This window comes from Castor canadensis, chromosome X (genome assembly GCF_047511655.1).
Source record: "Castor canadensis chromosome X, mCasCan1.hap1v2, whole genome shotgun sequence".
Taxonomy (NCBI): Eukaryota; Metazoa; Chordata; class Mammalia; order Rodentia; family Castoridae; genus Castor; species Castor canadensis.
In genome coordinates this window covers 14,681,305-14,699,020 of record NC_133405.1, presented here as the reverse complement: position 1 = coordinate 14,699,020, position 17,716 = coordinate 14,681,305, and the positions used below count along the sequence as shown (strand labels likewise).

At 37.1% G+C, this 17,716-nt stretch overlaps 1 protein-coding gene across 9 annotated transcripts in view; it reads right to left on the bottom strand.

Annotated features, from left to right (window-relative positions):
* Mcf2 (MCF.2 cell line derived transforming sequence) overlaps positions 1 to 17,716 on the bottom strand; it is a 104,612-nt gene that overhangs the window by 48,649 nt on the left and 38,247 nt on the right. For 7 of the 9 annotated variants that reach the window (XM_074062689.1, XM_074062688.1, XM_074062690.1 and 4 more), the window contains exons 2-4: positions 17,165 to 17,233; positions 11,273 to 11,387; positions 10,096 to 10,186 (exon numbers count right to left, since the gene is read on the bottom strand). In XM_074062689.1, coding sequence (XP_073918790.1) covers positions 10,096 to 10,186; positions 11,273 to 11,387; positions 17,165 to 17,233 — 275 coding nt within the window. Of the gene's footprint in view, positions 1 to 7,817; positions 8,217 to 10,095; positions 10,187 to 11,272; positions 11,388 to 17,164; positions 17,234 to 17,716 lie in introns of those variants that run through there. The other 2 variants (XM_074062691.1, XM_074062692.1) reach the window with 1 other exon arrangement.

Here is a 17,716-nt window from a genome sequence, read left to right as displayed (position 1 = left end):
CAAGGCCAGCCAGGACAAGTAGTTCAGGAGACCCCATCTCTAAAATAATCAGACCAAAATGGACTGGCTCAAGAGGTAGAGTGCCTGCTTTGCAAGTACAAAGCCCTGAGTTCAAGCCCCAGTCCCACCAAAAAAAAAAAAGAAAGGGGGAAAGGGAGGAGGGAGGGAGGGAGAGAGGGAAGAAAGAAAGAAGGGAGGGAGGGAAGGAAGGAAGGAGGGAGGGAGGGAGGAAAGGAAGGAAGGAAGGAAGGGACTCAATAAAATCAATCTGAAGATTTAGGCCTTGAATAAGTAACTGAGTGAATGGTACAATGCTCACTAAGGTAAGGAACACAAGAGAAGCAGGTTTATACAGGGGAAGCAAGAATCTGACTCCCTTCTGTAGACATTTTGGGTGGGAAGGATCCACAGGGCCTCCAGATGACATCTGTTACAGCTCCACGTAGGGAAGGAAGGAAAGAAGGAAGGAAGGAAGGAAGGAAGTCAAGGCCGGGAGTATAGTCAGGATTCATCAGCCTCAATGGGGAAAGATTAAAGTATAATAAAGCAAAAATATATCAAAAATGTTTCAAACACACTCATATTCAGGCACACTGCAATACTAGCAATTGAAAAAAATCTATAAAACAAAAATTAACAAGACACTGTGGGGGGAAGGAGTTTATGAGAACTCCCTGTACTTTCTGCTCAATATTCTTATGCACATAAAACTACTCTAAGAAAGTAAAGTGTATTTAAAAAGAAAAAGTGAAAGAATAACTTTCACTGAGCTATAAGACTTAGACTCTTGGAGAAAGGATGCTCACGATAGTATTTTTAAAATTCAACCTGAGATGGTGATAAAAGTCATAATATGCTTCGTCATAAACAATGATGAAGCAATGAGAGAATTACAGCAAAGCCAAGAGAGCTGAGTCACATGTAGGTAAATGAAAAGAGCATAAAGTTGAATCAATGAATTACACAATGATTATAAACTGACACATACTGAAATGGTTGTCCAACTCACAATCCCCCAGGCAGCTATATCTGAGTTACCCTTCCCCTTCATTTAAGAAAACCATCTCCCCCGCTATTATTCTTAATACTGGTTCCAAATGAGACTGTTACCCTAGGGTTAGCCTGTTACCATAGGGTCTGTCTTTCCAATGATGAGTAGTGGTTAGTAGTGTGTTAGTATGAGAATTTGATGTGAGTAGGAGCACAGTCCTGCCTGGGATTTTTCAAACTCATGTGAGGGGAAAGAAATTTTGAAAGCATTATTCCAGAGCTACTGTTAACCATGACCCCTGCTGATGGAGAAAGCTTATTTCAAGTCAAGTTGTATATAGAAATGGTGGTGAAAGAGATTTCAATGACAATGTCTATCTGCCTCAATTATGTATATTTTATTTTATGTTAAGCATCTTATATATTTTCCACAGTTATTGAAAGAATTAAAGGAAATGATGAAGCTGGGCACAGGAGCACACACTACTCAGGAAGAGAAGATCAGGAGGATCATGGTTCAAGGCCAGCCAGAGCAAAAATGTTACCAAGACCTCATCTCAACAAACAAGCAGGGTGTGGTGAAAGGCACAAGTAATAGGATCATTGTTCAAGGTTGCCTCAGGCAAAAGGAAAATGTGGGATGATATCTGAAAAAATAATTAAAGCAAAAATAGGCTGAGGGTATGGTTCAAGTGACACTGAGTTCAAACCCAATACCGCCAAAAAAAAAAAAACAAAGAGAGAGAGAGAGAGAAACAATGACTATAAAGACATTCTGTAAACTCTAAAAACATTAGTAAGACATTTTTTAAATTTTACCTTGGATTCTTGGATTTAAGGACAAGCAAGTTTGGAAAGAAAACTGTAGGACTGTGGATATAGACCTCTTTAGTAGGAGAAGCTGGCAGGTAATTATTAGGCTTTCCTTTACCTTTTCCTGGGTAAATTACACTTACCATACTTATCTACTTTGAACCAAGTAGGTTTGTATTGGTTTTGTTTTGTTCTCATTTTTAAATGAAATCAAAAGCACCCTACTTCTGCTAACATTTAAAGGGATTCTAGGTTGATCTGGTTTCATTGTCTTTTTCTCTCTGACTTTCTTGACTTTCATATTCTCTGGAAGCAAGGCTGACTTCAAGCCCAAGATACTTACTAACCTCTGAAACTGGGGAGTGGGGAGGTAGTAAAAGTCTATCTCCCCACCATTCCTAGAAGAGCAAGGCTGTCCCAGCACCCAGCACCTAGGTCCGAGGACAGCAGATCACAAAGCAGGAAACAACATATAAAGGAGAGAAAAGCAAAATCAACTTCCAGAGGATCAGCAGAGAAGATTTTGGGCAGGAGTAAAGAGTTTTTAGCTCCTTGTAAGTCAGGGATTTAATATTGGGTGTCTAGTGTATCAGTTGTTGCCATATTTGTTAAAGTGGCTGATCACATTGACAGCTATACAAAGATAAGACATTGATAGCTTCTAAAGATAATTCTACATCTGAATCACTCTTCAATAAAACCTTCTGAACATTTTATTATATATTCTCATTCCTTAATTTCTTCAAAATGTTTAGTGATTCACTTGTCACAAAAATCACATTTTTAAAGAAAATGCACTATCAAAGGATGAAAACTTCATTTACTGATTGTATAGTTACGTTTGCTATGTTTTTCATTATAAGATAATTCTAGAATTATCTTCATAGATATTCCGTTAACACAACAGTTACTCTCAAGTTTGTAGTGGTTTATGGACAATAGCTACACAGGTATTAACAACTAAGGGGCAAACAATTCATTTGATTTCTCAAGTTATTTATTTTAGAAAACTAAAGCATACAGTTCACAGTGTTTCCATCCTTCATGGTCACATGTGATCAGACATACCTGATTCTGCAATCCAGTCCCATTCACTGAACTCACATCTGAACGGGCACTTGCCAAGCTGTCATACTAAAGGCAACCAAACAGCCTCATGTGAAAACTTTTCAATAGCTACTTGTAAAACAACAAAAATTGTATTTCATATATAGAATAATGTACTATTTTTCATATATACATATATATACACATGTGTGTGTGTGTATGTGTGTATTCAGGACTTCTCAAAGCCTTAAAGTAAGGGAAGATTGGATAGTAGTACAAGGGTGGGAATGTCATTATTTATTGGATGTTTATTCTGAGAATTATGCTCCCAATGAATATTATCACAGCACTATTTTCATTCTCATTTCACAACTGGAGAAACTGAGTGGCAAGCAGAGTAATAACTCACTAAGACTGTGATGGCCTAACCCAGGAACCCATGACTACGTTACTTTTCATGGTAAGAGGGACTTTGTAAATGTGGTGAGGGATCTTGAGATGAGAAAATGATCCTGAATCATCAGGGTGGGATTGTGCCAGTGTCATCACAAGCAGCTCAGTAGCAGAACCCTTGCCTATCATGTTTAAGGCCTGGGTTCCACCCCTCAGCACTATAAGACAGAAAGCAGGGAAGGAGGAGAGACAGGGAAGATGTGATGACAGAAGCAGAGATCAGAGCAGTTGCAGGACCACAAAGCAAAGAACGTGGACAACCTTGATAAGCTGAAAAACCCAGAAATTGATTCTTCTCCAGAGCCTCCAGCAGGACTATGGCCCAGCTGAATCCTTGCTCCTAGCCCAGCAGGACTGATCTCGAACTTATGACCTCCAGAACCATGACATTAAATTTGTATTGTTTTAAGCCACCGCATTTGTAGTAATCTGTTACAGCAGCAATAGGAAACCAAGACACTGAGGTTTGGTGAGGGTAATTTTTTGAGATCTTGTAGCTTGCAAGAGAACCCGGCTGTTGTTCATAGGAGGACTTGGGAGAGGCATAGTGGGGATGATACAAGGACCAGGTTCAAGGTTGAGACTATAAATCTGAAGCCTAAAGCAAAGTTGACAACCAACCATAGATGTCTACTGCCTACCATGTGTTAGGGAGATAATATGTCAAGTAGGCAAGGTTTAAAGTACAGCCTAAATAAGGTGTCAAATGGCAATGAATACTCTTCGTATATGGTGAGGAGTAACAGGAAGGGGCGAGGACTGTGAAGAACCAGAGAGTTTCCAAAACGAGGGCACTTAACTAGGCAGTTCCGGCCCAATGCTGTCATGTGGGAAAGTAGGACCAGCAATACTCAATCTTTGGTTTCTCAAGAGAAACCAGAGATCCAAATTTCCCTGGGAAACCCATATTTTTTAAGATGGGAAACAAAGTGAAAGTTTGTACAGTTTAAACAAAACCCATCTGTCAGCTGCCAATTTGCAATCTCTGAAGGAAAAACACTTCATCTAGCTGAACTTGGGCCAATATGAATAATGTGTCCACGCCCCTTTCTATGGTTGCTGGCTAGGAGAATCTGGATGGGACACTGAATTCTGGAGAAATTTTAACCAGATAGGCCATGCACACCTAAGATGGATTTATGCATATCTATGCAGGTATAGACATAGGTATATAGAGAAAGTGTCTTTTTTTTGTACACAGAAATTTATCTAACTAAAAATTTCAAGATATTCCAATTAAAAATTAGTATCTAAATGAACAAACAGCATAATGCATCAGGTGCATATATCACAGCACCACTGAGCTGTCCCATTTCTGTTTCAAAATGCTTTGGTATGCTGCTTTAAGAATCTAATCTGTCTGGTTATACAAACATGAAAAAGCAAAATTTCTATTTTCCCCAAAATCAAATCCTACTTTCTAAAACCATAAATCATTTGGAGGGAACTTATCAAAAAAGCAAAGAGTCAGTGTTGTTTGATTTTCTATAAAAAAACAAGAGACTGCATGAGAGAGGAAACAGCACTGGTTTGAGCTTCTTGAAGGCATTTTTTTTTTTGGAGTTCCAACATGTGACTGCTTAAAGACACATCACTAAAAAGGACTATGCTGCCCACGGTTACAAGCACTGAAGGCTATGTGTCCAGTCACTGCACACGGCCCCACCTCTGTCCACTGCAGCAGCTCTTACTTGTTTGCCAAGGAAATGGGCACAAAGCAAGCTTCCTACCACCTTTCCCTCTCAGAAAATAGATTTCTCCCCTTCAGTCACCTATTCACCATCACTACTAACCAGGTACGTGATCTTTCAGCAGTCGCAACCAGAACAGGCACAAACTTGATACATCATTTCACTAGTAAAGTCCAGAAAGTAACCTCGGTCAGTATTCTTTGGTGTGGTATGTAAGGGAGGCAGTACATCTACCCTATGCACTGTCTAGTTATTCTAGTTATTTCTTTAAAAATGTTTAAAGTACCTTACAAAACATAAAATTTTGCTTGCTTACTATAAAAGCAATTTGTAATCCTATAACTTTCTTTTTAACCTTAGACTAAGAAACACAGTAGCAAAAAAGGGGAACCCTTGACTAAAAGTCGTCATTACATACATGCCAGGCTTGTTTAATCTTCATCACACTGCAGCAAAGTAGGTATTATCCCATTTTACAGATGAGTAAACTGAAGAACAGTTAGTAGGCAATGGCACTAAGAATTCTCTGGATTCTAAGGGCAAGCTCTTTCCAGACAACACGTCATACACTGAATGCACACTTGGATTTATTGTTTGCCATTTAAGAATGACTTGACCTTGACTCTACAAAATGGAGCCAATAATAATATTTGAAATAAGCTATGGGAAACAATTTAGCATCAAGAAGCTCATTGAGTAGAAATTACTATAACCTAATATCATCACAGAACATAATGTTGAGATGCTGACATATGACTAGCCTTGATATGGTCTCAAACATCTCTGCAGAATATGCTGGAAAAATCCTATGATCAAGCTGTAGAGAACAGTTTTCAGTGACATCAGCCACTTCCACAGAATCCCCCCACCCCCACCTCAGAGAGTACAGTAAGTACAAGTCACTTCACATGTTGTCAAGTAACTTGCCAAGTGACCTCAGGAGCAGGACAGTCCCAAGCAATACTCCTCCCTTATGGTATACCCTTCTTCTTACTTGTATCTCTTTCTATCTGCTCCTTGTCTCTCACCTGTAGTCATTGAAACTGCTGCCCTCCCTGAACTAACTTTAAATTCCACTGAACCATCTGTTTAGGCCTATCATAGCCTCCAGGATCAGCCCAATCCTTCAAGGTCAAACCATTTTGTAACCAGCTAGGGGAGGTTCAAATTTTTCACTGTGGTCAAGTCTTATCCATGTAAGCAGAACACATTTGCCTTTCTCAATAGTTCCAGGCTTTGGAATTAATCCCACCAGTTGCATGTCAAGATATCTGTCCCTAAGGGGCACTTCAAGTAATTAATTTATGAAGGAAAAACACAGGAAAGAATCATGGAAAATGTATGCGCTGACCTAAGGTCTAAACAAATGACATCTCCTGTGTAAGTCTGAGTTCTTGTGAAATAGTTACCTATGAACATCCCCCGCACCCCCCCCCCCCCCCCGCCTACACACACACTATGGAGAGCTCGCTCGGCACAGTAGCCATTCCATTTTTACCATTGTAGCCTATCTTCTATGTACACAGTGCCAGATACATGTATTCAATAAGTACCCAGGTGCAGTATTTATTTGCATGCATATTAATGTGCATGCATACATGAAACTAAGTTTCTCACTGAGAAATATATATGTACAGAAAGAAATTAGGAATTTCCTGAAATCTTAAGTCAGTTACCTTTCATAACAAAAGTGCTAATGTCAGTTCTATCCAATCCTGCAAAAACAGATAGACATTTCTTATACACCATAAACTGTCTATTAAATGTCTAAACCTATTATTCTCACAATACAAAATCATATATAGGGTTGAATACATAATTTTGCCAAAATCAAGAGTCATATCCTAACTGTAATATTTAAAATAGCATTGTGTGCTAAGAGCCATGTTAGAAAATAATTTACTCACCCATTGATGTTCACTGTCATTCAACAACAAAGACATTCTTATTTTCCTTATCTTACTTTTGATTCATAATGTCAGTTTTTTCTATGATCAATTTTTACCTTCTTTTTGTGTGTGTGTTATCTCAATTTTTTGAGTGAGCAAGTTTGTATTTTAAACCATAGCACCAATAACGTCATTTAAGTTTTAAAGGAAAAAAATATCATTTAAAGCCTTATGGATAACCAATTTGTTATTAGCTAGTGTTATTTCAACATTTCTTTAAAACATATCTAAGGACCATATTAGGAAATTTTCTGGATAATTTAGTATATGAATGAACTAATGAGGGGAAAATTTAGATGGAGTGTTTGCAATGTACCTGGAAGAGAGAATTCTGCATCTTTAAAGTGTAAGTTTAGAGAAGATTTGAAACCATAAAGATTTCATATCTTTCAGATGTTTAAATGTTTTCACTTGTACAGTGACACTAGAAGGGCCATCTTCTAAGTACTGATGAAATCTCCTCCAGACCCATCCATGATATGACACTGTACTTGACCATGGGCAAAGAAAGCATGAAACCTTTCATTAGATATTATTTTAACTCGTGGTTCAAGACTATTCAGTCAAATGATTCAAAATCATTAACACACTGTTAAACACACTGTTTAACACACTGTTAAACAAATAACATGACTAACATAAGCTTAGTACCATTTAGGTTTAGAAACAATATTCTTCCTCGTCCACTTCCTTAAATTACCCTAGCCCGTCTCACAGTAATCACATCAATGCAAGCCACGCAAATACAAGACTCCATTCTCTCCATCTGTCCTTAAAAGCCCCACTCAGCAGTATGTGCTGTAGCACCATGCTGCAGCATCGCTGCACTTGAACTTGGGAATAGGCTTTCCAGGACTGCAGGCAGAGCCCTTACCGCATTCCTTTTGAACCTCATCTTGCCTCTCGGGGGATTTGCTTCTGCCATCTCTCCTACACACAATTACACTCTTCTTTTCCAATTGTCAATGTAACATTGATGAAATATGAGCTGCTTCTTGGGTGGTATTTAAAAACGGCAGCCAAAAATCTCTATCAAACAAAGCTAGCGTAGCTTCTTCCATTACCACTGCTGCAGCTCTGCAAAAAAAACCCACTATCCCTGATTAGTCAGCTGACAGATCCTTCCCTGCTGCTCATTGTAATTCAGAGGTGCCACATTCCCCCAGCTACTTAGCCAGATTGAACCGTGAGGATTAGCCTGTGCCTGTCGGCTCCAGGAGATCAGGAATGTCCTAAGAGAGGAAGAAGGAAAAACCCAACCCTCCGCCAAGAAGCAGTCTGGATGGGACTGGCTTTCTCCTCTGCGCAGTTGGATTTTTAAGGTGGAATGCTAGCAATCTTTGTGAAGGTAGTATTAGCTGTACCTTTTACTCTTGTCCTATCCTGGTCAGTGACTTAAATTCCAACTCTATATGGTTTTATTAAATTTTATTCTAGGGTTAAGCACTGGGAAAGGTTGCAGTTTGTGAAATTTTGTCATAATAATCTGAGAAGAACAGAACATGCAAACTTTCTAAGACAGACATGATTCTCTTCCAAATTAACTAATCTGCCCCTAAACTACCTACAAGAGAGTATTTTAAATCTTTTCACCACAAAGAATTGATAAATGTTTAATGGGATGGATGTGCTAATGACCCTAATTTGATCATTGCAAAGTGTAAAAGCAAAACACCTAGAACAACCTACAGTCAGTTATGTGTCACAGGACCTGTACCCTCACTCTTAGCCAGCACCATCAATTTGGCAGTTAGGAGAATAAAAGGACCCTGAGCTCCAACCTCTTACTAAACAAGGTTGGAGATTCCCCAGGAAGAGCAGCTTTAGGAAAATAAGTCATCAAATTGTTAAGGTCAATACCTAATCTTATATTTCTCTTTTTACGGAAAGTAAGACTTCTGTTCCAAGCAGCCTATTTGATTAATAATAGTAAAACTTTACCAAAAGAGTGTTGACAACTGCCAAACAGACAACGAAAATTAATTTAACCAAGCAGGCTCAATGTTGGCCAAAAGAAAAAAAAAAGCTAGACAGTAAAAATTGTTTTATTGCAACAGGTACTCTACTTAGTATAAAGGAATTGATTGCTGGCATAACCAAAATCTATGCAACAAGCCCAAGAACCACTCCTAAAAAGTCACAGCCAAGATAATGGCCTTTGCTTTGTTTGCCCCATTGATAGGGCTCAAGAGTATATGGAGGGCAGATCTCCTCTCTCCAAAGGAATTTTAACCTTTTTCTAAAAAACACTGAATTCAGTTGTGTGTCCATAAGCCATTTGGAAAATGACAGAAAGCAGCAGGTAGAAAGGACAACACCTGGAATTCATGCTTAGCTATTTGACCTTGGATCTTTCACATAACCTTTCTAAAGTGAATATATCAATGTAATTTCACCATCTATACAACAATTATAGTGCTACCTGCTTTTAGTACTTAACCAGAAACTAAGGAGTGTCAGCATTACTTAAGAATTATGTGAATGTTTTTGAGAAAGCAAAAACATACAAGTAAAGGTTTTGTTATTTTATTTTAGTAACTTGTTTGACTCTGGTGTTATCTCCACTACTTGTTGAAGACAGTTGTGAGCAGGATTATATTTCTCATATTGTTTCTTTTAGGAAAACCGTTTTCTCTGTGTGGGTCTGGGGAAGCTGAAGACTAGATTCCAATAGGGAGATACGTCACTTTGTAGGTGACTCACTTCCCTATTCTATCCTTGCAAAAACCAACTCTATAAAGATACACACCAAATTATTTTTTAAAATGCTTATTTCTGGGTGTTGGATTTCTGGCTATTGTCTTAAACATTTTTCTTTATATTTTTCTACACATAATGAGTATACAACATACCTATTTCCATTTTTTAAAGTTACCATAAAAACTTGCTTTACTCTGAAAGGATTTAGAACAGTAAGTACTTTGCTCACTCATAAATTGACCCACTACCTACTCATTCTTTCACACTAGATTTTATATTGGGGGAAGTTGTCTACCTCAGACCCCTCTACAAAATCTTCTTCCTACCTTCCCTCCTCATTATCTCATCTATTTTTATTGTATCCACCAGTATCGAAATAATCTATACCTCCAAAACTGTAAGTAGAGTATAAAACAAAAGTAAGAAGTTACTGTAGAGTATGTGATACTTACTGAGATTTTTTGGAGAGAGATTTTGAGAGAAGACCATGTGTCCAATCTTCGATCCAGAATAATGGTAAACTGGCAGTCAGACCCATTTTGCCTGCAGGTAAGAGGAAATAATTTTTCTTACTAACTACACAAATGTGCAACATATGTCTCTATATCTGATTATTTACATGTAATGTGTGACTGAAGACAGAAAATCCATTACAATGTACTATCTTTAAAAAATTAATTATATGTTCCCCTGTTCAATATTTAAATATTTTCCCTACTAATGTCAATCTTTTATATAGGGAAGTGATACTCTAATGAAGATAGTTTAGGAAAATGGATTTAGAATACTGAAATTTGGAGAGAACCCATAAACAGCTGTCCTTCATAACATCAGATTTAACCTTAAATGGCAATCCATCAAAAGTCAAAGATCCATTCATTCATTTGGAAAAATACTGTTAAGTATATTTTTCTATTTCTAGTCTGCTTCTGGAGGGAGTGTACTTTAATGGATAATATAATTGTTATTTGCCCTAAAACAGACCACTGTTAAGCTTCAACAGGTATACTACAAATTTACTCTTCTGGGATTTGATTTTTGTTCATAAGACTCTTCCAGTGTTACCATCCTATATTTATGCTTTCTTATTCTTCAGGGTTAGTAACTGGAAAATGCTTCTTTTAACAGGTTTATCTTCAACACAAATAAAATCTCTAAGGAAGCTGTTTAAACTTTCCACTTTAAATCATTCTAGTTCCAAATGATTTCAATATCAAGTCACTCCTTATAGTATCTCCCAATACAACCACTGTGTCCACCTAACATGCAGCCTTGTGTTATCCTTGGATGAAATGAAGAAAGGCTGTCCTCACTCTTGGCTGGTAAGATTTCCTCTTATGCAAATTAAGGTCCTTCTGTCTGATCGCCATACTTAGCTTGTGTTCTCCTTCATAAGGGCAAACACTTCCAGACGCCTTTTTTGTTTTCATAGATCCTAGGGATAATTTTTACAGCAATGCGAGTAGGTGTTACTCTCCCCTTCTGTTATAATTCTTACTACTCAAAGGCAAGTCTGCTTATTATCCACAGCAATAATATCAACTATACTAGCAATCTATTTTCCTATTATAACATTTAAATGGGTATTTGATATATAACAAATTTTTAAAACATAATGAAATGTCATACCTTGCAATAGATGTCAAGTAAGTGAGTACTTTTGCTATCACTTCCTCTGGTATACATCTGAAATTACAGTTTTCTGGAAATGTAATGATCCAAGCATTGTCCTTTCCTCGGCCACCTAAAACAGTAGAAGAAATCAACCAAATTAACAATTTATGTGATAACACAAGGAAGAGAGTTTTAGATTTAAAGCGAGTGATTAGATGACTGGTTGGGGTCAACAAAAGAATTTTTTTTATTTTTTGCAGTACTGGGGTTTGAACTCAGGGCTTCACACTTGAGCCACACACCAGCCCTTTTTGGGGTTGGGCATTTTTTAGATAGGATCTCACTTTTGTTGCTGGGCTAAGCTCAAACCTTGATCCTCCTGATCTCTGCCTCCCAAGTAGCTAGGATTACAGGCATGAGACACAAAACTTTTATAAGGATGATGATCTCCACATAAACCAAAGTGGCACCAAACTCCTAACTCTTTCAGTGGCTAAATGAAAGAAGAAAGAGAGAGAGAAGAGAGGAGAGAAGAGGAGAGGAGAGGAGAGGAGAGGAGAGGAGAGGAGAGGAGAGGAGAGGAGAGGAGAGGAGAGGAGAGAAGAAGGAAAAAAATGAATGAATATAGTCAGAAGAAAAGTTCATGGAATGTGTATAATAAATGTGCTTAAAGAAACAGCTGATCCACTGAGTAGGACAACTAAGAAAGACTGAGAAATAATTATTTCTACACCGGGGTTATGAGTCTAATTCCAAATGAGTGATTGACAGCTTGACAACATGTGGAAAACTTGCTAAAATTAACTTCATAGAGTCATGGTAAGCATGAAAAGAAACAGGGGGTAAACCACAGGAAATAAGTGATTCATTTAACATATTTACTTGTGAAAGAAACAACAGAAGAAATAATAGTAGTAGTATAGGGATTCTATGAATACAAAGCAAGACCACAAATTCTACATGGGCTTATACTGCATGATGGGGGAAAGAATACCGATATACATATGAATACCACATAATGACACCCACGAAACACTGTCTGAAAAAGAGGAGGAGAGAAAGGGAGAGAGGACATATAATGGAGAGGGTGAACTTATTCAAGGTTCACTGTACACATGCATGGAATTATCACAATGAAATCACCTCATATTATTAATATATGAGTATTCAAAAATAAAATAAAAAAGCAGTAAAAAATAATCTCAGAGCTAGGAAATGGTATTATTTCAACCCAAAAGAAATGAAATAAAAACATGTATCAATAGGATATATTACATATGCTGGATTTTATTTTATACTTTATTTTTTATATTTTATAATTTGTTTATTATTTGCTTTATTTAATATTTTATAATAATAAACATCTTGTCTTAAAAAAAAGACTGAATGTGTAGCCTGAATGAGGCCTTGAGAACAGGGTGGGAGGAGGTTAAGGAAGCCTCCCCACCTCCCAGGACCCCCACACCATGAACCTGGAGTAGTTTTATCTAGCTGTAACTCCTCCAGCAGTACTTCTGTCACATGGGTGGGACCCATGCTTCCCCAAGAGTCATAGGTCAGGATGCCCTGAGCCCATTTCTGCAGGGACCCACAGTAGGGATAACCATCACCAGAATTCTTGGTGGGGAATAACTGTACTAACACTGGGCTTTTGCTTGAGGGTAAACTGCCATCTCTCTACCTGTCTCTCCACCCAATCCTGTAGCCCCTATACAGCCTGGAAGATGGGGTACATTGAGAATGAAAGCCATCTACAACTCTTTACACATGAGCTTTACACATGTCTATGGTCCCAATCTTCAGCTGATCTAAAACCTTCACACAGAGTAAGTGCTCAATGGAATCTGAAGAATTGGGAAACAAAGTTGTAGGGTGGCCTTTGAATTTATCTCATTAACAGAACTTTTTGATAGGTTTACTTGTAAGTATTACTTCACTGAATTTAAGAGAATATATAAAGATATTTTCAAAATTTAACGTGCAATAAAAATATGACAATAGAAGTGGACATGGTAGTGCTTAGCTGTAAGACCAGCATTTGGAAGGTGGAAGCAGGAGGGATTGTGGGTTCCAGATCAGCATGGGCTACATGGAGAGACTGTGTTTCCAAAAAACCCAGAAAGACAAATCTTGTATGTTTCACTCATATGTGGAATCAAGACCTAGAAACATGATAATAATATAACGTGATTGTAGAAGGTGGACTGTTTGTAGGGAGGAACCAATGACAGAGTTATGGGAGAAATGACAGAATGATGGGAGAAATGAGAGAGTGATGGTAGGGTGAATATAATTGAATAATAGATTTATATATAATAGATATATATGAAATAGCATAATGAAACCCACTAAAAAGCATTAAAGGGGGGAAGAGCAGGTGAGGGATTGGAAAGAATAACTGAGGCAGTGAATTTGATCAAAGTACATTATATGCATGTGTATAAATGTTACAATGAAATTCCTTTAAACAATTAATTTATGCTGATAAAAATACATTAAAAATATGTCTATACATTTTTTATATATGATAAAAATAATGCAAAAGAAGGCAGAAGCCAGGCACTGGTGGCTCACACCTGTGATCCTAGCTACTTGGGAAGCTGAGATTGTTCAAGGCCATCCTGGGCAAATAGTTTGTGAGACCTCCATCTCCAAAATCACCAGAGCAAAATGGCTTAAGCGGCAGAGTGCCAGCTTTTCAAACATGAAGCCATGAATTCAAACCCCAGTCCCACTCAAACAAAAAAAGAAGGCAGAAATGGAAAAAAATAGAAAACAAGTAGTAATATGGTAAATTTAAACAGAATCATATGAACAATTACCTTAAATGTAAATGATCTAGGTATTAGAATTAAAAGTCAAAGATCATCAAACTGAATAAAAAGCAAGACCCAACTCTATGCTGCCTATAAGACAAAGTAGATTTCAGAGCCAAGACTATTACTAGATATTAAGAAGCTTATTTGAGTCTCTCTTATTATTGCTTTTGTTTTCTTTCCAACAAAATTAGAGATAAGGACAGAACAGATTCTGCCTGGAAAGCAAGGGAGGGGAGGGAGAGGAAGAGGATGGGGGCCAGGGGGGAGAAATGGGCCAAACAATGTATGTACATATGAATAAACGAGTATAATTTTTTTTAAAAAAGAAGATTATTTGACAATTACAAAGTAGTCAGTTCACCAAAGGGGTCATAATCCTAAATGTAGGTGGGTTATACTGTAGAACTAATTATATAAACAATGTGCAATATATAATTTAATATATATGTTATATATGTGTAATACAACAAGCTGGTGAACACTCTAGTTAAGGACAAAACCATGTGACACTTATGCAAACTATATCTATCAAAGGAAAGGACATATGTGGTTCCTATAACAATAGCACAGACTAACTTATCAACTGTTACTACCACTGAGCACTTACAAGTAGTGTACTAGGTAGTATATTTGTGAGGAAAGAATGAAAAAGATATTGATATTCTACATTGGGAGGTTTCAATTATTTTTCTCTGTCATAGATAAGAAAGGATAAGTGCGGAGCGAGGTCTGGATGATGAAGCAAGCCCTGAGGATGGTTCTACTCAGAACACAGTTTAGAGAACACTAAGTGCTCTACAACTGAGCTACCTCACTAGCTCAGAAAACACTGACAATCTTAAATAAAATCCCCAAATCTTAAAAGCAAACCTAACATATGACCGGATTTACTAAGACAGAATAGTAATCCCCATTTTTCTACAAAGGATACCTTCAAAGACCCCCAGTGGCTTGAAACCCACTAGTGAACCTGGTATAAATGGCTTTTCCTATATGCCCTGCAGGGTTGCACACAATACCAGAGTTAATCTATCCTTCCATGTTTTATGCCATGGTACTACCTCTGCATCACTATTATCAGTATTCTTTTTTTTTCCTTTTGCATTGCTGGGGATTGAATCCAAGCCCAGCTTTGCATCACTTATTCTTGCGTTTTGGGGCCATTTTTAAGAAAAATAAGAGTAAGATATGATGGCACATCTCTATAATACCAGTACTCAGGAGGCTGAAGCAAGAGGATCATGAATTCGAGGCCAACCTGGGCTACATAGCAAAACCTTGTCTAAAAAGAAGGAAAGAAAGAAGAGTTAAAAATAAAAAGAAGAAGGGTTTCTCAAACAAGGATCACAGTCAATCTGCTAAGAAGATGGCTATAGGTGACTAATAGGTCAGTAGCTTAGACAACACAGATATCCTGGACTAGGAGATGATTCACTTCCCAGATGGGATAAAGTAGGACAGTATAAGATTTGATCACACCACTCAGAATGGTACACTATTTAGAACTTATCAATTGTTGATTTCTGGAATTTTCCATTTAATATTTTCAGACCGTAGTTGATAACAGATAATAAAAAATGGCAGAAAGTGAAGCTGCAGATAAGGGAGCACTATAGTATGTCATTTATAAAATGAAACAGAAAACCACATTAATTAAGTCACCATTAATTCACAATTGCAACGAATTATAATCATTAAAAAAGCAGAGGCCAGACTGCAGTGTCCAATTGGGATCACCTGTAAAGTCAATGCTTGTTTACTAAAATGACCACATTAGGTGCCATACTCTCAATAACAAGGGAGCACTTAATTTACGTGGAAACAATGTATATGCTGGTAATTTTTTTTTCTTTACCTGCTTCATATAGAAAATATAATAGTTAATGGTATCATTCAAGTTACTCTAATGCCTAAAAATAATTTCCTTGTTGTTAAGCCAAATTTTCCCTAGAATCTGACCAGTAACAAAAGGAGTGGGGAAGTTTACCATAGTTACATCTCTAAAAGTGCACAATGCTCTTTAGCAGGACTGTTGACAATCATCAAAAAGATAGAAACAACCCAAGCATTCATCAACAGATGAACGAATAAAGAAAATGTAGATGATGGAGGGGACGAATTCAATTATGATATATTGTAAGAACTTTTGTAAATGTCACAATGTACCCCCAGCACAACAATAATAAAAAGGTTTTTTTAAAAAGAAAACTTTTTTAAAATGTAGTATATACATACAATGAAATATTATTTGACCTTTAAAAGGAAAGAAATTCTGGCACATGGTATAATATGGATGATACTTAAGGATAGTATACTAAGCGAAATAAGTCTGTCACCAAATGACAAATAACATTATATCAAATAGCTAGAATAGTCAAATCCATAGAGACAGAAAGGAAAATAGCATTTGTTATGGCGCTACATAGAGTAGGGTACAGAGTTTCAATTTTTCAAAATAAAAGGAATTCTAGACAAAGGTGGTGGTAATGACACACAAAAATGTGAACATACTTAATGCCATTGAACTGTGTTCTTAAGATGGTTAAGATGGTAACTTTTATGTAATGTATACTTTACATTTAAAAATTATATAAAATAGCTATATAAATAATACATTTTTGAGCAAATTAAACTTTATCATGTGTAAATGAAGTCCTTAGAAATTATTTAACACATGGTTTATAATTTGAGTGACTTGTCCACATTTGTAATAAACTTTGAATAGTCAGAACTATGACAGAAGAGAAAACCTCAAGGAAGCTACCTCAACTTCTTCCCTCTCATCCAGCCTGCACCCACCTGGGAGACACACCTGTCATGGGGGTCTGAAGATTTGTCTGAAGTCAAATGTACAAGAGTGGTAGGTTGGTTTTAATAACATATTTAAACATGTTTTAAACCTGAAGGCCCATTTGTTTAGCAAATAGGTGCATAGCATATTAATGTTTATTAAAATAATGTTTCTCAAACTAATATATGCATATGCATATAGAGAGTAAGAGCAGTATATTTAATACTAACTGCCAAAATAACTGCTCATCAGCTCATACTTTTATCTGCACTTAAACACATGAAAATGTTTGCTTACCAGACAGGAAGGCGATGTCTTGCATTAAGAAGTGACTGATGTCCTTCACACAGAGGAGCAGCTCGGTTTCTATGACAAACAAGAAAGGGGAGGAAAAGACATCCATGTTAAAGTGCAGCTAGACACACACAAGATTTCTCACTGTGTCCAAAAGAACTCTTTCTACAGATACATAGCAAATCTCTTTCCTCCCTTAGCCATAGGGAATGAGTGTCCTTGAAAACATCACTGGACGTGTACAACCTGTGACCTACTTCTCAGAATCTGTGTCCTATATATAATCTACTCTCACCCACCAGAAAGCCAAGGGGAAATGTGCAAACATCAGAACATTCGTATTTATTTGAAGGGGGGACAGTCATAAGGAGACACTGTAGTACATTCTCTTCTATTTCTGACAGTATCTCATCCACAAAGCCTTATTAACAATTACAAAGCACTTTTAGGATCTTCTATCTTATTGGATCCCTAAAAGACTCCTGAGGTGATAATATTATCCCATTCTGTAAATCAGAAAGAGAGGATCAGAGAGACCTGGATTCAAATCCAGCT